Consider the following 20,816-nt stretch of genomic DNA (forward strand, 5'->3'; position numbering starts at 1 on the left):
CGCTGCCGCAATCACTGCCAGTGACGACACTTTTCACATTACAGGGTGTGGAGTCGCCCGCCAGCTCCAGATGTTTAGCATGCCAAATATCTGTCTGGCATCGCTGATGCCTCAACGAGCCTCTTTGATGCGTCAATGAGTAGTTCACACATAACGATCGACTGCCGATTGGCGAGCGCCGATTGCTCGGCAACAAAAACCCTTTGATCGGAGGCAACTTGGCGAGCAATCGGCAGTTGACGACGCCAGACAGATCGATTTGCAGAACGACTTGTGTAGTATGAACTAGGCTTCAGGGGCAGTACTTAGAGGCTTTCAGCTCCAGAATGTCTGCACTACTGCTACCTGGGCCTCACAGTGCAGTCCAAGCTTAAAGCACAGCAGCTGAAGCTAAAACCATGACCCTATGTCAGTCTTACAGGATTTGAACTCACTAGCACACAATACAAAGTTGGTCGACCTTGCAGGTTTCTGACTACAAGATTGCCGTTGGTCGGATATTTTTGGATGAGGGACTGTTTTGCAATCCAGCAATGAGTAAAATATTCTCCTGGGAAAGCACAGAATGTAAATCATAAGAAAATTCTTCATTTGAATAAATTCAAAACAAGTTTTGAGCATTTAAAGAATACTCTTTAGAGTCCACTCGTTAACCCTGCTTGCTGTAGTTCCTGGTATCTAATACTGAATCTCAAAACTCACAAAGATAAATAAACTATGAAAAAAGGTCCTTTATTCATAATTCATAGTGGTGCCACTTCATGACATTGTATGACTTACGGAAAAAGACTACACTATGCATGGTCTTGAGCACGATATTGCTTACATATATGGAAAAGACATGGAGAAGTTATTCACTAGGGCTGGGCGCTAAAACGATCTTGATATTTATCATGATAAAAAAAATCCACTATATCGATGATAAGCTTTTGAGGAAGTATGGATATTTAGACTATATCCTACCTTTAGACTAACATCAGCGGAACCTTTCTTCTGCGTCATCATGCGCCAGATGGACTGCTTCTGCGGTTGCACCGCCTTCTCGTTTATTACATCTTATTAAGGGAAACGCATTGAGCGGTTCTTCTGCGAGCAGACGATTGGTCGGAGGCCCCCTCAGATTGCATATAAGCCCATGTTGCCTATTTTCCCAACACGTGACTGGACATGATATGCTGCACAAGTTAATGTGGTTCCAGAGTGCCTTTATACCATAACCTTTCTCCCTTCTAACTTGAACATTATTCAGAGATGTCATGGATGACAAGTAAAGACAAGTAAAATGACTATAGTAATAGACAGTCATGTCTTTCTCACTTTAAGGAAAATATAACAATGGTCCACTCAAGCTTTTCTACATTTTCTCTCCCCTGGACCTCAATACAGTATCGTTCCTCACAAGGTCACAAGGCCTCCTTCTTAGATATATAAATATACATATATCTGAAAACATATTCAAATACCAGACTGCTCTTATGAAGCTTTAAAAACGATGATCATATCTTTTAATATTCATATCCAACTGCACTCGAATTGATGAACTCTATAAAATATTTTAACCTTTTGCTTTGACTGTCTCTTGGCCCACAATGCAGTTTTGAAGATACTGTTCTGACTGTTTAGGATTTCTATTTCTTTCTTTTCAAAGTACTATGGCTGGCAACTTGGAAATTCCAGAAAAAATGGGCAATGTACAAATGTGAATGTATATCGTGATAAATATCGGTATCGAATGATATGAAGAAAAATATCGTGATGATATTTTTGGCCATATCGCCCAGCCCAATTATCCACACACCCATATACAAAACAAGAGACAGCTGCACAATAGAATAGTTACACACTATAACCACAAAACCTCTTTACGCTTTAGCAAGCACAGTCAGGCAGATGATCTTCACTAAACCAGTTGTCACAGGTGAGCAGAATGAATCCTCTGGTGTCTTTTTAAATTGCATTTCTGCGTGAACCGTTTTCCACAGTCCATGCAGATGTAGGGTCTTTCTCCCGTGTGGACCCTGCGATGTGCTTTCAGGTTGCTGAGTTTGGTGAAACTGCGGCCGCACAGTCCGCAGCAGAACTGCCTCTCTCCGGTGTGGATCTGTTGGTGAGCTCTCAGGTGGCAGAGGTGCGAGAAGCCCTTTCCACACTGCGAGCAGATGTGCGGTGTCCTCACCATATGGTGCCCAACGTGGCCATGAGTCCTAACGCCGATCGCCTGTGGGATATTTCTTCCAGACTGCAAGGTACCGACAGCTCTCTCATCTGCGTAGGCGCGCTGGAGTTGTGGAAGTGCCTGAGAGGGTTTAGGCAGAGGAGGACTCTTGTGGAGCGAATGTCCTCTGGACACGTTCACAGTGGTAGAACTTGACGGCAGCACACTAGCGTGTTCAGCAGGTTTGGGCTGTTTTTTACCCAGCATGCCGAGTTGCTGTGTGACCTGAGACGACAGGCTTTCCTTACCACATGGTACTGGATAGACCGCACGTCTTTCCTCAGACGTTCCTGTAGGGAGAGGATCTCTGTGCTCGAGGTCTTCCCGTACCTGACTTACCCTGCTTGCCGTGGACGTGGTCCCTGTCCTTGCCCTGTCCAACTCTTCCCATTCTGGGGGAAGTACCACTACAACTTCCTGTTTAATGGCCACTGATTCTGGAGTGCCTGCCTGCGTGTTCACAGTGGGGGACACTGAGGATGGCGCAGGCCCCGTAAGCTCAGACTGCGAGTGAGATGTATGCACTAGGTGCTCTGTTTTAGAGTCAGGCTTTTTTGATTGTGCTTTCTGTTTCACTGACTCCTGATTCCCAGCACTGGTGCTGGGTATCTTGTCTCTCTGAGGGAGCCAGTGCTCAGGCTGACATGTGTGGATGCCTGATGTCTCACCAGCACTGTGGCTCTGTGATACTCTGTGATCTGCTGTGGTGTGAGAGTGTGCCGTTGAGAAGACCTGCACGCCTGAGGCCTCTGCTACCTCTTCCTTCACCGCCCCGCCAACATTCGCTCCATCCACTTGAGTCTGAAAAACAAGAGAGATTCCATTCTTTCAAATCCACACTGTTATAACGGTATAACCCATGATCATGATCAGTATGTTACAATATCTGCTGACAACTTTCATGTTCAAGAGAATGTTAAATGACAACACTGCAGCAGCAGCACAAACATCAAACGATCAAGCTATGGAAACTTAAAAAAAACAAAACAACTTGTACTACAGTACATATTCAAAGTTGTGCAAAGCATGGTGGCGAGTGATCACGTACATGATCTGTCTTGTGTCAATGATTATAACATCCTCCTACATTACATACTGTACATACATTAAAAGGTCAGCGCTGTTTTTGCATCCAAAGGCTGCTTTTATAGAAAATGATTGGGATGAATACATACTACTGATTGGGATGAAGCACATAATAATATATGGTTTATATATAGTTCTACTTCTACGTCTTTGTAGTCCGAATAAGGAGAGTATTTACTTTTTAAGTAAGTTTTGAGTTCCATGGTGCAAAATTATCCGTCATCGGGTGGCTGTGGCTCAGGTGGTAGAGCGGGTTGTCCACTAATCGTAGGGTTGGCGGTTCGATTCCCGGCCCACATGACTCCACATGCTGAAGTGTCCTTGGGCAAGACACTGAACCTCATGTTGCTCCCGATGGCAAGTTAGCGCCTTGCATGGCAGCTCTGCTACCATTGGTGTGTGTGTGTGAATGGGTGAATGAAACATTTGCAGTAAAAACATTGCAGTAAAAGTGCGAATTAATTATTGTTTTGTTTTGGAAACCTTCTTTAATCGCTTCCATCTAACCCAGTGCTGCAGGTTCTGCGATGCTTTCCTAAATCACAGTATCTGCCGACAGCTTCACATTTTAAGAGAAGATGACGTTAAATCGCACCTATTATGGTTTTGAAACGTGCCTAATTGTGTTTTAGAGGGCTCATACAATAGATTTACATGCCTCCAAGGTCAAAAAAACACTTTAATGTGCTCATAATTTAAACTGCAGCGTTACCTTTCTTTCCCCCCAGTGTCACAATCGACTCCTTAAATGATCCATTCTAAATGATTCATTCTAAACTCCTCCTTCCAGAGAGCATACTCTGCTCTGATTGGTCAGATGTCCCAGTCTGTTGTGACTGGTCTACCGCTGTCAGCGTGTTTCAAAAAGGAATCGCCCACTACCGTAATGAGTTTCAGCTCAGTCTGTTCACGAGCAGCCGATGAAGCGCAGAGGTGGGGTTTCTGTTACAAACCTTTGTAGGTTTGTACAGGAAGTAAGTCTGGAATTACTAACGACTCATTTCAGCTGTTCAGAATCGATTCCTTCTTTTGGGAGTCAATAACTCCGTTTGTCGCGCGCTTTGATTTTTTAAACTTTGCAGACTTTTTACATTCACAAACAGCTCTATAACACACTACATGAAAGGTAATATCTGAAAAACCATAATAGGTGCATGTTAAATGACACAGCATTACAGTAGTTTATGGCAAGTATTAAATTATTTGGTTTCTCATCAGGACTTACAGTGGCAAGAATAAGTACGTGAACCTTTTGGAATTTCATGGTTTTCTGAATAAATTGGTCATAAAATGTGATCTGAGCTTCATCTATGTCAAGGGTATTGACAAATATAATGTGTCTAAAATAATAACACAAAAAAAATTCTGATCCCTCATGTCTTTATTGAGAACAACCAAAAAAACCTCATAGTGCTTGTGGAAAAAGTATGTGAGTTAATGACCTCAAAAAAGCTAATTGGAGTCTCGTTAAGAAAATGAGTTTGGAGGTGTGGACTACAGCTATTTTGACTGATAAAAACCCCTCAAACTTTTGGAGTTTGCTCTGCACAAGAAGCACATGCTTATGTGAGCCATGCCTCGCCAATAAGAGCTTTCAGAGGATCTACGATCAAGAATTGTTGATTTACATAAAGCTGGCAAGGGTTACAAAGCGATTTCAAAGACTTTAGAAATTCACCAGTCTACAGTTTGGCAAACATTGTACAAATAGAAACACTTTGGGACTGTTGCTACTCTACCAAGTAGTGGGCGCCCAGTCAAAATGGCACATCGAAGACTCATCAATGAGGTAGAGAAATAACCCCGAATGACAGCCAAAGATTTGAAGGCATCATTGGAACTGGCTAACATCTCTGTTCATGAGTCTACAATACGTAAAACATTGAACAAGCAGGGTATCTACGGCAGGACACCATGAAGAAAGCCACTGCTTACTAAAAAGAACATTGCTGCACGCCTGAAGTTTGCAAAAGAGCACATTGACACTCCACAGCGGTATTGGCAAAATGTTTTGTGAACTGATGAAACTAAGATTGAACTATTTGGAAAAACCACACAGCACTACATCTGGCGTAGAAAGGGCATGGCATATCATCATGAAAACATCATCCCAACTGTAAACTATGGTGGAGGAAACATCATGATATGGGCCTGCTTTGATGCATCAGGGCCTGGCCAGCTTGCAATCACTGAGGGGAATTCCCAAGTATATTAGACAATTCTTCAGGATAATGTGAGAATGTCTGTACGTCAGCTGAAACTGTGTAGAAGTAGGGTGATGCGACAGGACAACGACCCAAAACACCGGAGCAAAGCCACAACAGAATGGCTGCAGAAAAACTAAATCGGCCTTTTGGAGTGGCCAAGTCAGAGCCCAGACCTCAACCCAATAGAGATGCTATGGAATGACTTGACAAAAGCCATACACATGAGACCTCCAAAGAATATGACCGAGCTAAAGCAGTTCTGCCAGGAAGAATGGGCTAAAATTCCTCCTGAACCATGTGCAGGTTTGATCCACAGCTACAGGAAGCGCCTGGTTGAGACTATTGCTGCCAAGGTGGGGTCATCCAGTTATTAATTGTAAGGGTTCACTTACTTTTTCCACTGCCATTTTGAACGTTGAATGAGTGTTTTCAATAAAGACATGAGGGATCAGAATTTATTGTGTTATTATTTTAAGGCACATTATATTTGTCAATACCCTTGACTTAGATGAATATCAGATCACATTTTATGCCAAATTTATTCAGAAAACCATGAAATTCCAAGAGGTTCACATACTTTTTCTTGCCACTGTATGAACTGTATTGCTTTATAGCTGTATATGAAAGAATTGATGACAAGTATTTCTTGCAAAGAAAATGATTAATATGCATAAATATACTGTATATTGTTTTAATCTCTTGCATCATAAAGATCTCTCTTTTTTTGGCAGCTTGAAAAAATGAAGAAATAATGTTTCCGCATTTTACCTGGTAAGTGTGTACATATATGTTGTAAAAAGTAATGTACATGATGATAATTTTTTGTGGCACAGGAGACCCAGTGCACCTAGAAACATGTTTTGTCATACTGTTATCAGCACCAGTATCGAATAACGTTCAAGTTAACTACTTCACATTTCTATATTGCCACATATGATCACAGAGGAATCACATAAGACCCCTCATTATGACCTGTTATGTCAGTGATTATTAATATAACCTACAATAATGGGAGTGGCTGTGTGTGCAATTACGTAATTTATATAGTAGTTTTTACTATAAAACATAGTTTACATACAGTTCCACTATAGTAGGAGTCAGGTCTACCTTAAGTTCAGGGTCAGGGATGGTTGACGTTGCCTCTTGACCTGATGATATACTTCCCTTCTCACACATCCTCCTGCCTGCTTCAGACACACCCTCCTCCTTTGTAACACAAATCAAGTCCACACCTGCGACAATACAGAGCTGTACATCACTCAGCTGTACATTCCACATGTAGAATAAGTATTAACTGTGTCATATGTGAGGAGTAAAACACAACAAGGTGCGCAGTTACAGGAAAATAATCCACGGCTGGGTGCTGTAACGCGGCCTGACGTGATTGTTTTCCTATTACAGGCTACCCGAAATGTTTTTTTCCTTTTTAATACCACAGAAATTTGCCTAAGATGACAAATTAATTTTTTTAATGAAGATGAGGTACTTTTTAACAGTTTATAGTTACATTCAGTTTTCTTCAACAAGTTAGTTCCTATTATTGCTTACTGTTAAAGCAGTAAAATAGTGCTCTCTCTCTCTCGTCTCTCTTGAAGGTAATAAGACGCACGCACAAAAAAAAACCATACAAGTCATGACTGACTAAAGCTACGTTCACACATACAGTACAGTGACTCGCAGCGACAAAGTGACCGGAGTCCATTCATTTTCAATGAGAGCTGGCGACTTCCGGCGACATGTCCGACAGCGACCGATGGCGACTAGATGTGGGCATGTCCAGTGATGTGACAAAGTTGAGAAAAGTTTAACTTTATGCAAGTTTGGAGTGAATTGGTACAGCGACTACTAATGGGAGTGAAGACGGTAGAGCTCACGTGATCCACGATCCGCTATGTTGCCTGCGAGTCCGAATTGCTTCGTGGACCCAGACAGTCCGGCGCTTGCGCTTTCGCCGCAACGTAGGCTTGCTGCGATACTCTGTGTTCCCGGTGTTAGGTCTCAAACCGATTACATCACTTGCCCACCGCGGTACCACCCCCAATGTCATTTTGATTTTTTTATAGTAATAAAAATCATTTCGTTCAGTTAGAGAACAGACGCTACAAATAAAAATTCAGCATGAGCCGAATGAGTCCGAGACGCAGCACAGATCAGCAGGAGTCAAAGTTCATTTATCACTTGAGATAGTGATAAACGAACTCTGATTTGGTTTCAAAACTAAATGTTAAAGGACCTATTTGGCAATATTTTGGATTTAAACCCAATGTTATTAGGGAAGCTGCAAACATTAATGAGGCTGTAAATCTGTAAACTTGTGAAATGCGCACTGCCGCACAGGCATTCAGTAGCGATTTAATAACGAGAGGAAAAGACGGAAGAGCGCCAACGCCCCCCCCCCCCCCATGATACCGGTACTACCGGTGTTGTCACACGTCGATTAACCGATTTGTTGACAAAAGGGATAATTGTGCCACCCGCTGATAAATGTTACTATGGCAACCAATAGTAGGAACGCCTACTATAGCAACTGGTGACTGGCAGCGTTAAAAATCATGCAAGAGCAGTGGTACCTCAGGTCAGAAGGTCGTGAGTTCAAATCTGCCACTGATGGGCCGTTGAGCACGGCCTTTCACCCTCAACTGCTCAGATAAACGTAATGAGATAAGTGTAAGTTGCTCTGCATAAGAGCATCTGCCAAACGCCACAAATGTAAACGTAAAATCTCTGTATGTGTGAACGTACCTTGGCTGACACTGGAGACTCCTTCCATAAATGTTAAATAAACATCTCCTTACAGAAGACTTCACCATGTAGATGTTTATATGTTTTTCTTTGGCGAAACAACAGTTCATTATTAGAATACGTAGCTCAGCATGCATGTTCCTGTGAATTAGTGTTTACTACACAAACAATAACGACTGCAGTAATCACAGTAACTACTGCAAACAGAACTACTGTTAAGAGCTGCTGTTAGAGGAAATTCATCAACACCTTCTGACCAATCAGATTCGAGAATACAACACTGTAGGAAACATGGAGCTCAGGTGGGGTCACTGACCTTCACTTTGCCTCCTGGGGTCTCTCGCAGTCGTGTCCTTCTTGGAGAGTCCGGTTCTGCCGCAATCTGTACATCTTACTCTCTTCACTCTCTCTCTCTCGCCGAGTTTACTTTCCAAGATTTGCAATCTTCGTCTCAAAACTTCCGCGTCTTGTTTCCCGCGACCGATCTCCTCTAAGAAGCTTCCCTCCACCAGCCTGGTGATTTCACACAGAGCTGATCTCAGGATGGTCTCCATCACCCCGGAGAGCTGAGTCTGAAACGTCAGGAGGAGAGAATCCGACATCCTGCTGCGTCCCATACACCTCCACAAACCCGGAGACGCTGAATCCCACCCGGGATGTAACACACACACACACACTCTCACTCTCTCTCACTCTCTCTCTCCTGGTACTGCTCAGTGACAGCTCTTACTGATCTGGTGTGGCGCTGAATCTCTCATCACATCCTCGGCTGAGATCTTTTGCTTTGACACCTTACGTGTTTCATCAGCTTCTAGCATAGCTAGCTTTCACAGCTAACTCAGTACTCATGCTAACTCGGCTAAGCTGCTCAAGCTTCCTGAACTACAGCATCGATTCTGCCTGGTGTTTTTTTTAATTGTATTTTATTTTTTAAGAAATAAAGCTCATATAACCCCTAAACGCGGTTGAATTTACGCGGACTAATTAGCTAATAGACATGGTTGGATGCAACGGTGTGAAGAGGAAACCTTGTTATTCTCCGTGACGTCACGCATTGTACAGTGGCCCGCATGGACTAATGTGAAACGCGTTGCGGGAAATACCATGAACTTTCTATACACTAAGCGGCCACTTTGGGATTTTAGATGCGCTTATTATTATTATTATTATTATTATTATTATTATTATTATTATTATTATTATATAAAAATGAATGACTCTAGGCCATTTGTTGCTGTGTAGTCAAGTCTTTAGGATACCAGTCTAAAGGATGTGAGCTCAAATATCAGCATCATCAAGCTGTCACTGTTTGACCCTTGAGCCTTCATCTGAGCAGCTCAGTTTTAAATTGCTTAGGATAAAAGCTTCTTTCTTTCATCCATTCATCCATCCTTCCATCCATCCATATATCTATCTTATCCTACACAGGGTCACAGGGAGCCTGGAGCCTATCCCAGGGAGCTCAGGGCACAAGGTAGGGGACACCCTGGATGGGGTGCCAACTCATCTCAGGGTACAATCGCACACACATTCACACACTACAGATCATTTAGAAATGCTGATCAGCCTACACTGCATGTCTTTGGAAACCAGAGTACCTGGAGGAAACCCCCACAGCACAGGGAGAAAGCGCAGACTCTGTGTACACAGGGCGGCAGCGGGATTCAAGCCCCCAACCCTGGAGGTGTTAAGCAAACGTGCTAAATCCCCAAGCCATCGTGTCCCCCAAGCATGTTCCAAATAAATGTAAATGTAAAGGTATGCACAATTTTATCAATGTTAAGCAGTGACTGAACTGAAATGGTTCTGGATGTTAGATTGGTGTGAGTGACCTTATGGTGGTCCCTTAGCATTGATCGACAAGTTAGAGAGTAATACACACTATCTATATCTTTTTTAGTGCTTCATATATCTGTATTGAGATTTAAATGCGGAGTAGGCGTGGCCTAAATGCCATGAATTTTGGCTCATCCTCAGCTACATAACTTAAGTTTGCAATTAGTCTCAACTAGAGATATGCATGGAACTCTTTTATCAATCCTGCTCCTGCAGTTATAAGTTTTGTTTGTATCTGCCCACAATATTTTCTAACAAATTTAGCTGTTTCTATTTGCCAAAATATAAACAAACCAGTAGCCTAATTAAAACCACTGTGACCCTGACCAGGCGGTCACTAAGGATGAATGAGTGAATGATTGCCGTAAATGCATCTCACTGTAATGAACATTGTTTTCTTTTCCTGCAAGCGCCATGTTTGACTGCTCACAAATCATCAGCTGATGTGACTTTTTTGGTTGATGCACACGTCATCCAGCTCCTGCAACTGATACAGAATGTAGCTGCATGACTTGTTTTTAACCTCCCCATTGCTTCACTCTCTCCACTGGCTTCCTGTAGCTGCACACATCAAATTTAAGCCACTGAAGCCTATCTACCTTAAGGCACTCATAACACCCGGCTGTGTACCATGATCCCTCTCAAGGTAGAAGGAAGACCTGCATCAAGACTCTTCTCTGTCCTGGCACCTCTGTCCTGGCCGTTGTTCATCTGCATTTAAAAAAAATTCTTGTCTTGTTTTCATACTTTATTAACCTCCCCAACAGGATTTTCAGGCTGATGGTATTCTTAGTCAATGACTTTGTGAGCTAGCATGAGGATGTGTTTTTGATGAATTCTATAAAGCACATACCCTGTCCAGAGTGTACCCCGCCTTGTGCCCGATGCTCTCTGGGATAGGCTCCAGGTTTCCCCCTGACCCTGAAGGAAGGATAAGCGGTATAGAAGATAGATGGACGGACGGACTATAAAGCACATTTGAAAGTTACTCTGGATAAGGTCATCCGCTAAATGCTGTACATATAAATGCACACTAACATCAACCAGATACTCTGTGAACATTTCTGGCAAGCTTTCTTTAAAAAAAATCCTTCTTGTATCTGTTCAGAGCAAATGATTTGTTAAATCCAAAATGATCTGTTAAGTGCATTTGTACTGAACTATAGCTGTAGTAGAAAGGGGTGAGATATTATGTATAGTAACAGGTAGGCTACAGTCTCATATACTGTACATATTCACAAGGTAGGTGTACCTAATAAACTGACAAGTTATAACATAACACCGTATACAATGGTTTGTATTTTAATTAACATGGATCAACTTGTCATTTTCAGATAAATTATTATTAAAGATGTATATTATGTTTAAATATTCATTCATATATTCACTTTTTTAGACACGCATATCAAACATTAACATCAGAGCCCTGCGCAGCTCTAGTGTCTGTGGGCTTCCTTCCAATCTCTTGAAAAGTTTTAGTTCAGAGTGCTTATGCACACGTTTCCCCCGCAGTGACTCCTCTGTCGATCAGCTTCACATAGCTTAAAGGCATGTCTTTTTAATTTTGTAAAAAAATGTGAAGTCTGGTGGAGACCAGTACAAAAAAAAAAAAAAAAACACCATCCTAACAAACCAAAAGTCTGCATATATTTGATAGAAATAATAATAGACATCTGATAAAAGTAGCTAAATATGTAAACATGACTCAGTAAAACATTCATTGTTAAAATAGTATTAAATAAGAGACTAGGTCTCATTTTGCAAAACAAAGTAATTACAGAGGCACTGCAGTATTAAACAGTACTTACAGGAATTTCTAACACTCACTTCCTTTAAACCATGACACAAACTACCTTGCATACTACCTAAATATTCAAGAGGCCACTGAAGGAAAATGACAATTATTTAGTGGTGTTTTGTGCTTCTAAAGTTGAATAACGTAAGAAAGGATCTCCCATAGGTTTCTACAGGGCAAAGGACTGTATACAACTCTAATTTTAAAAAAAGAAAAAAAAAAAGAAAAAAGGAAGTCATGTCCTCGGGTTCCTGAATGAGTTGCGTATAAATATTTACGCATTTCTCACAAAACTTGGTTAGAAAATTGAATTGCCTTTCAGCCTCATTTCTAGGATTCTCGCTAATAGTTTCAAATACTACATTTGAATTACATATTAGTTCTCGATCCATTTATGTGTCATTCAATACACTTTGGCAGCACATCATTGCTGAACAAATATGCATAGCTTACACAAGCACTGACTTACAGTAGATGTCCAATATCCAAAAGGCAAATAGTGTGTTTAGATCTACTTGGAAAAAATCACAGATACAACAGCAGCCTTTTGGAATTTCTTATAAGAATCGAAGAAAAACTCCTTAGGTATTTTTCTTGAAGTGTGTTTGTATGTTTTTATAGTAAGATATATATACGAAACACTTCACTATCTACAACATTTGAATGAACACCAAAAAAATTAAACAGTTCTAGACAAGATATGAGAACATTGTATTTTATATCACATCTTACTATACAGTTAAAGAAAAAAAAAAAAACAGCAGGGGTGGACAAATCGCTTGAACGTCTGCCTGGGACAAAGGAATTTACGTCTGGGCTTTTCGTTTAAGTTTTTGTTCGATGTGCATGTTTAAACTTAATGTGCTTCACAGTGATGTTCTGTACCTTGATGCTGTTACTATAGCACAAGCTATGACTTCCCAATCCTACTGCTTCCTACTTCACTACTCACATTGCCAGAGGCACAACCTGGGTGATGGTAGGACGATTTTTACTAACTGGATTAAGTTCATAGCTGGCCAACAACATGTTGCAAAGATGAAGTGTTACCTCAGAAACTTTGTTAGAAGAGGATAATGATCACATAGCCTAATCATTCGTTTTCCTTTGTCTGTATTAAATGCATTTAAAGTCCACATGAAATCAAAATTGAAGTTTTGTGGCTTTTAGTATGAATATGTTGGCCTTAAGGTTATCTATAAGCTAGTTTGCTCCAAAACAATGACTGAATTCGCGTTTAGAAGTTACATGCATTCAAAATGTACAGTCTCTCTCTAGCACCAATCAAATGCTGTCTAGAATCTGAAGTGTCCCACCCCCAACACAATAAAAATCACCTCACCTAAAAGCTATTAGAGATTTTAAAAGACGGGAGGAGCCACATGATATGCCCCGCCCTGACTTCCTGTTTCAGTTGAAATTACGTCAACACATCGAATAACGCTGCGTGTTTCGAGGCACATCACAGGGACTTTAGATACCTAACTACATTGTTACATGAAGGTCGCTACCACTTTGGGCAGGTTCATTAGGTTGCAGGCAACTTGACCAGAGAGTGAGCAAATAAATGAGTGATTTGTCCACCCCTGGCAGTTTCTAAAACTAATTTTGCTGTCTTGTTCTATGCCCCGTACAAGCCTAGTGGAAACTATTTTTGTCATATCTAACTTTAGGTCTAGCAAAATAAAACACCACAATACATTTTAAAAACACTGTGAAACCTGCAGTAAATATTTTTGGAGCAAATAAAACTATGAAAATTGTAATATCAACTGTAATAAATAAGACTAAAGATCTAAAGAAACCATAGGACCGCTGTGTGTAGTCCATAGTGCATCATATCTGTTTTATAACAGTCTGCTCATTTCATACACTAACCTGCTCGCTTAATACACTAACCTGCTCGCTTAATACACTAACCTGCTCAATTCATACACTAACCTGCTCGCTTAATACACCAACCTGCTCGCTTAATACACTAACCTGCTCGCTTAATACACTAACCTGCTCAATTCATACACTAACCTGCTCGTTTAATACACTAACCTGCTCCTTTAATACACTAACCTGCTCAATTCATACACTAACCTGCTCCTTTAATACACTAACCTGCTCAATTCATACACTAACCTGCTCCTTTAATAGACTAACCTGCTCAATTCATACATTAACCTGCTCCTTTAATACACTAACCTGCTCGTTTAATACACTAACCTGCTCCTTCCTCCATTAAAAATGTCACTGAGCTCCAGCGTTTGGACTAAATGTACTACAATTCTGTATATTAGTCACCGATTAAAAAATAAAAGTCATGCTGTATAGAGGTCATTATTCTACAGCTGGCTAGTTCTGATGGTTATTCAGATTGGCTCCGTGTTTGCGCTGGTGTGATCTGAGATGGTCGAGGCGTTTAAAGGTGAGTCCACAGATCCTGCAGGAATATGGTCTCTCTCCAGTATGGGTGCGCTGGTGGACCTTCAGGATGTCCGCCCGGGTGAAGCTCTTGTCACACATGCTGCACCGGTGCGGTTTCTCCTGCGTGTGGATGCGCCGGTGCAGCTTGAGGTTCCACAGGCGGCTGAACTTGTTCCCGCACAGTGAGCAGCTGTAGGGCTTGTCTCCAGCCTGGCTGCATCGGTGCCGCCGCAGGTCGCTGAAGGACGTGTAGCCTTTCCCGCAGTGGCTGCACAGGTGCAGACCCTCCCTCTGGTGCACGCGTTGGTGGACCTTCAGGTTGCAGGCTTGAGGGAACTTCTTCCCACACTGGTTGCAGACGTAGGAAGTGGTGACGTTGCGATGACGGTGACCATTCAAGTGCGCTTTAAGGGAAACCTGGTCGGGGAAACTGATCATACACTGATTGCAAGCATGATCCCTGTCTTCTCTGTCTCCCAACATTCCTGCAGATCCATTATTCAGCTCTAGTGGCTGGCTGAATGCGTTTCCACTGTAAAAGCAATCAGTACTATCATTAACTGTATCTCTATTGTATATCGGGTGTCCTTGTGAGTCTCCGGCATGTGAACCTGGAGCCTGAGAGAGACCGCTTACATCCTGCAAGTAGCCATCCTCATTAATAAGCAAACAGTCCATGCCACCGCTATCTGAAGTGTTGTGTAACGACGGTGAGCCTTTGTTTGCTCGTTTATTTTTGAGCTGTCTTCTGCATTCCTCAGATGTACCCATGTCAGTCTGCAAAGAACCTGCTAGCACCCCGAATCCCAAAACCTCTCCAGTTCTCTGAGGAGGGTCTGTTAGTCCATTCATCCCTCCCATATCCAGCTCCTGGTTGCTATAGCTTCCCAAGTCCTCCATGTTGTAGCGAGTTCTATAGAGCAGACGCTGGATATGGTCCATGTCTTGCTCAGGTTCAGGTTCTGGGGCTTGATCCAACCCGGAGCTCCAGTCGTTCTGAATCTGCTGCAGCTCCTGCTCACTGTAGGTCTTACTAGGAGCAGGCCTGTCAGAGCCTTCTGTTACTGAAAAGCATACATAACTAAAATGAATATGGTGAAATTATTGAGGTTTTACAATTGATGAAGCCCCCTGAAGTGCTATAATTATAGTGCCCCGATTAGGCAGCAAATAATCATTGCACGTGTGTGATCGCCATCACCTATTAAATACGTTCTTTTATGTTGCGAATGATTTGAATGCATAATCACCAAGAAATATTTAATATTGTAAGCGTTTAACCAGCAAACAGCACTGCTTGAGGTATACTCAGACAACATAACCTCGGTTAAGATGGTAGTGTTTATAATAATACACACAAAAGTCCTGAGCACGGATCAGAACTGAATTTCTCAGAAACTTAACACTCCCACTGCTATTACAGCACGAGTTATTTATTGTCACAACAAAACTTTTGCTTAAGTTAACCCCTAATTCTTCCATCTTATTATTCGATTAGTAGTTTTAGAGCATATTATTCAGTAACTACAAATTGATTCAGTACCTACTATGAATTATTCAGTACTTATTATGAATTGTTCAGTAACTACAGTGAAATCAATAGGAAAAGGTTTGTACTCAGTAAGTGCTAAGAATTTCAGCATGTAATATTTTTTTCTTGGAAAAGCCTAAGCATATCTTAATCCATACCTTCAGTACTCAGTTTCCACTCATCTTGTAGCTCAGTAGCAGTGGAAGTCTGACCAGATTCAGATTTAAGCATGCAGTCCATCTTTCCTTCCTCTTGAACAGCATGCTGTACAGAGCACAAGCACAAAGAGCACCATAACATAAAAATGTTTTTTTTGTGTGCGTGTTTTTTTTTGTTTGTTTTTTTTTTTTTTAAATCTCCCAGAACCATGACTACAAACACATATTTTAAAAACAGTGATTTCAGGTCACGAAAGCTGACTCTTAGATAATGTTTGGCCCAAATGAACAATCATGCATACTGCTCACCTGCGCAGTGTTAACCGGACTAGATACGGGCTCAGATTCCACCATTCCAGAAAGTTCGACTGCTTTGTCAACTCCACAGCTTCTCCAGCTCTCCTCCGCACTTCTCTCCTGTTTAAGAATCCGAGCGTTTTCCACACCTATGAGTTGATGTTTGAAACGCAAAGAGTTCACAACAATCATAGTAAATCAGGTCATAAAGACAAAAAGAGGGGTTAGGGTTCTTTAGACAAGTAGCTTCTAAAAAACAAAAAAAAACACTTCTCTTTCTTTTTAATAGGGAAGCACTCCCTATTGTTGATTTTTCATTAATGACATTGAACATTGCTGGAGGAAGCTCTTGATCTTTTGTTTTTAAGAATTGCAATGAGTAGCTTTTCTGTGTCACAGCTCCAGGGTCCCTGGCTTGTTCCTGAGCTCTGATTACTCTCTGTGTGGAGTTTCACATGTTCTCTCTGTGTCCCTTTGGGTTCTCCAGTCCCTCCCACATCCCAAAAGCATACTGGTAGCTGCATTGGCTACTCTAAATTGTCCCTAGGTCCAATCGAGTTCTCATTCAACAAGCGCCGCATGTGCAAAGCCACCAGCATTGTGAATGACCCTACCAACCCTTCCGCCCTCTCATGGACCATTCATCCTTCTGTCTTCTGCCATCTGGCAAGTTTGAAACTGTGGCTCAGGTGGTAGAGCGGGTTGTCCACTAATCGTAGGGTTGGCGGTTCGATTCCCGGCCCACGTGACTCCACATGCCGAAGCGTCCTTGGGCAAGACACCGAACCCCAAGTTGCTCCCGATGGCAAGTTAGCGCCTTGCATGGCAGCTCTGCTACCATTGGTGTGTGAGTGTGTGTGTGTAAATGGGTGAATGAGAACCAGTGTAAAGCGTTTTGGAACCGCTAAGTTAAAAAAGCGCTATGTAAGTGCAGACCATTTACCAATACTACAGCTGCGATTACAGTTTAATAGTTTCCAGACAATTTTCCGCTCAACACTGTTGACACGTACTGCCCTGTGTATTTATTGTATCCTTTGAACTCGTCTCACACGGTCATGTATCTGCACCTCACGTAGTCTTGTGTACTGCGCGGGTGTATTGTTACGTGACGCTGAGGAAACAAGATTTTGTTCACAGGTTATATAGAGGAATGACAATAAAAACAAAAACACTTGAATTAGTGTGTGAATGAGTGTGTGTGCCCTGAGACAAATCAGGGTGAATGCATGATCTCACACCTGATACCCGAAGATATTCCCACTCTAAACCTACCTGTTTGTGCTGGAGATGATTTCTCTCGCCTTTCTTCACCGGACGGTTTGTTGTTCCCACACTCAGCACATCTTCTCCTGCCTTTGCTCTCAGACCACTGCAGCTTCTTCTTCAGAGACTCCACCTGCTCACGGCTCCGGGACACTTCCTCCAGGAAACTGTCCTCCACCAGCCTGGTGATCTCAAATATAGCAGCCTTAAACACTGTCTCCATAACTCCAGAGAGCTGGGTCTGAAACGTGAGGATAACTTCAGACATCTTCGAGCTTTAATGAGTAGCTGGAGCTGAAGCAAATAAATAAGACAACGCCGTGCTACTGTTTGTTTATTGTTTATCCGTCAAGCGTTTCAAAGCATCGATTTGAATGTTAAGTTAAAACTCCTGGTTCTGAATTTTTTTTGACGCTTCGAGTTTTGTTTTTCTGTAATTTTATTTTCTGTAATCTTATTACACGTTATTAAGCAGCTGGTAGCTGCTAGTAGCATATGTAGCTAGTTTAGCTAACGTTAACATGGAGAAACCAGACAGCTAGCCAAAATAACAAGCCTTGTAATGTAAGTGCTGACTGTCTTAAAAGGTAAATTCATAAATAATTAATCATTTCTACCGCGCTTTCTCTATATTATAGTGCACAAATAAGCATAAAGGTATATGCAGCGAGAAGAAATAAAAATTAGTCCTAATGCAGTGTTTGCGAGGCTAGGCTGTGTGAAGGGGGACTAAAATAGTGTAACACCGAAATGTTCAGGGCGTGTTTACATGCAACACAAGCATCTGTACTACCTAGGGCCCTAGTTCAAGTGAACTAATCCATATTAAACCGCAAAAATAGGCATGGTAAATAGTAACACTCTTAGTAGAGCTTTGTGTTTGTGTACTATGACCTAAGCTTGAAGAATTGAAGAGGTGGTGTGAAATTGGAATTTATTAATGAACAACACCGTTATAGGTACAATGTAATGTCATGGAACATCCAAGAGACAAGATAGTTGGTTATAGCTTATATTATAGCAGCTATAAACAGTTGCTCTCTTACTAGCATCTCTGGAAGACCAAAAAAAGAAAACTTCAGCATGTCAGGTGACTGAGAACCCATAAAGCGTAAAGTCCTGAAAACTCTCCTGGCACAGAAGACTCGTTCCATCCATCAATTTTCCATACCGATTATCCTATACAGGGTCGCAGGAAGCCTGGAGCCTATCCCAGGGATCTTGGAGCACAAGGAGGGGGGAGGCAACCCATCGCAGAGCACAGTCGCACACACATTCACACATTATCGACAATTTGGAAATGTCAATCAGCTTACAGTACATGTATTTGGATTGGGGGAGGAAGCTGGAGTACCAGGAAGCACCCCTGACGCACAGGGAGAACATGCGAACTCCATGCACACAGGGTGGAGGTGGAGTTCGAACCCACAACCCTGGAGGTGCGAGGCAAACACGCTAACCACTTATGCCACCCTGCCCACTGAAACTCCTTCCATTAATGTTAAATTAACATCTCCATACAGACAGTTTTGGGAGGGTTACTTTAAAAATGTAGCCTGTTCGGTTACAGTTACAAATTACTTCCTAAAAATCTTAATCAGTAAGGTAATCCAAGTATCACAATATGAAAGTAATGTAATCTGATTATTTTTGGATTACTTCAAGGTCACATCTGTAGGCCTAAATAAAGTCAACAGAAAAGCAATATTATCAAAAATACTATTATTTAGAGCTTATTTTGGAGCTTAAAAACATATTCAATGTTTGGATTTGTTTTAATAAAATGAATGAATTAATTAATAAAAGATCACTGTCCATGATGTGGGTAACATTACATCACAAAAGCTAAGGTGACCATATTCTGGTTTCCAAGACACTTTATCTTTTTGGTTAATAACTAAACATAACTAAATGCTTCATTGGCAGCTGGATCTTGTGTCAGAGTCGCCGCCATACTGGTCCGGGCAACAGTAATAAATCTCAGCTTATAGTATACTTTATCTTATAAACTAAATTGCCCATAATCAAGATTTTCATCTATACTGCTGGTTTTCTCCAAACTTTTATGACAAATTCCTCGTTTTGGCTGAGCGACGGACATATTGGGAACTGTAACTAACTGTAGTTAGTTGGCTAGTTAAATTTTTCTCATACGGAAGGTTTCTTAAAGAGAGACAGTTGAGGAGGCAGAGGGAAGGAACTGTAAGAAGGGAAGGGGTTTCTGCAGGTGAGTCCCCCGTGCTGTGCAGTGAGCACTTCAAGCTGGAGGACTTTGACAGGACAGGTCAGACTGTCAGGGTTAGAGATGGAAATAAACCACCTGTCTTCAGTTTCCAAACAGCAGGTGTATCCATAGGCTAAAATGATTTAATAGCTTGCCATCGACTCGTGGCTTGTTGTTGTTGTTGTTATTATTATTATTATCAGAAATGTTTTCACCACTGTAACTGTAATGTTTTACCGGATCCATAAAGGATTATCTTATAATTATAAAAGGATTATTTTATAATAATCTTTGTAACTGTCTGTTTTGGAGTAGATCTGTATCCTTTTATTAATAATAAAATATAGAAAGCAGACCGACTGCCAGTGTCTCACTATTTGGTTTGCATTGGTTGTTGGGTTGGGCGTGGGGTGTGGGGGATGTGGGGGATGGGGGTGGGGGGTGGGGGATGTGGGGGTTTTCACTCTCTACAGGTCGTTCACACTTTATGTCTTTGACATAAATTACTTTCAAGTTCCACCATTTCCCGTTTACATTCTGCTATCAGCATTTACCAGTTCTCTTCCCCGTTTTGTTGTATATTTAAAGAAAGAAAAAAAAGATGTTCCTTTCAGTATTAAAGGCCCAAGTTCCTCTTTAAGACCACAAGGAGAACAATGTAGCCAGTGTCTGCGGAACTGCAACACAGCCGCACTGTTACAGATTAAACGATAAAGTCGCTTGTTACACTGTCATTAAAGAAAATACCCCCATATTTCCTCCAACAGGCAACTAAACACAACACAACATAACATAAAAACGTGAAGGAGTTTGTTCCCAAACGGGTTCTGAGGTCATTCTGGACAAGTTTGCGCTTCAGACCAGTTTTATTTGGACACTTGTCTCTGTGCGGAAGTGATATTTCATCGCGCGGTAGTGCTGCTGGTGGTTCGCACAGATGTGCGCAGCCTCGCAGATCTCCACCTCATTACTTCCGGAAGCACGTCTGCATGCATTTGCTATAGATCAGAGAAACTGCTTGACGTCTGCGTAACTTGAACGCAC

The 20,816-nt window shown here is 41.7% G+C and overlaps 2 protein-coding genes across 2 annotated transcripts; both read right to left on the bottom strand.

Moving 5' to 3' along the window:
* Window positions 1-114: 114 nt before the first annotated feature.
* si:ch73-109d9.3 (zinc finger protein 764) lies at window positions 115-9,318 on the bottom strand. The gene is made up of 3 exons (XM_053621892.1): window positions 8,567-9,318; window positions 6,616-6,740; window positions 115-3,016 (listed from the first exon to the last, which is right to left on the bottom strand). Exons 1-3 carry the CDS (start codon window positions 8,865-8,867, stop codon window positions 1,913-1,915), a joined length of 1,530 nt encoding a protein of 509 aa, XP_053477867.1. The 5' UTR covers window positions 8,868-9,318; the 3' UTR covers window positions 115-1,912.
* Window positions 9,319-11,365: 2,047 nt separating this feature from the next.
* si:ch73-109d9.2 (uncharacterized protein LOC565042 homolog) lies at window positions 11,366-19,020 on the bottom strand. Its single transcript, XM_053621885.1, has 4 exons — window positions 17,558-19,020; window positions 16,295-16,431; window positions 15,986-16,091; window positions 11,366-15,360 (listed from the first exon to the last, which is right to left on the bottom strand). The coding sequence occupies exons 1-4, from the start codon at window positions 17,814-17,816 to the stop codon at window positions 14,225-14,227; spliced, it is 1,638 nt and encodes a 545-aa protein (XP_053477860.1). The 5' UTR covers window positions 17,817-19,020; the 3' UTR covers window positions 11,366-14,224.
* Between the last annotated feature and the right edge of the window lie 1,796 nt (window positions 19,021-20,816).

The sequence above is a fragment of the Ictalurus furcatus genome, chromosome 3 (assembly GCF_023375685.1).
Source record: "Ictalurus furcatus strain D&B chromosome 3, Billie_1.0, whole genome shotgun sequence".
Lineage (NCBI taxonomy): Eukaryota > Metazoa > Chordata > Actinopteri > Siluriformes > Ictaluridae > Ictalurus > Ictalurus furcatus.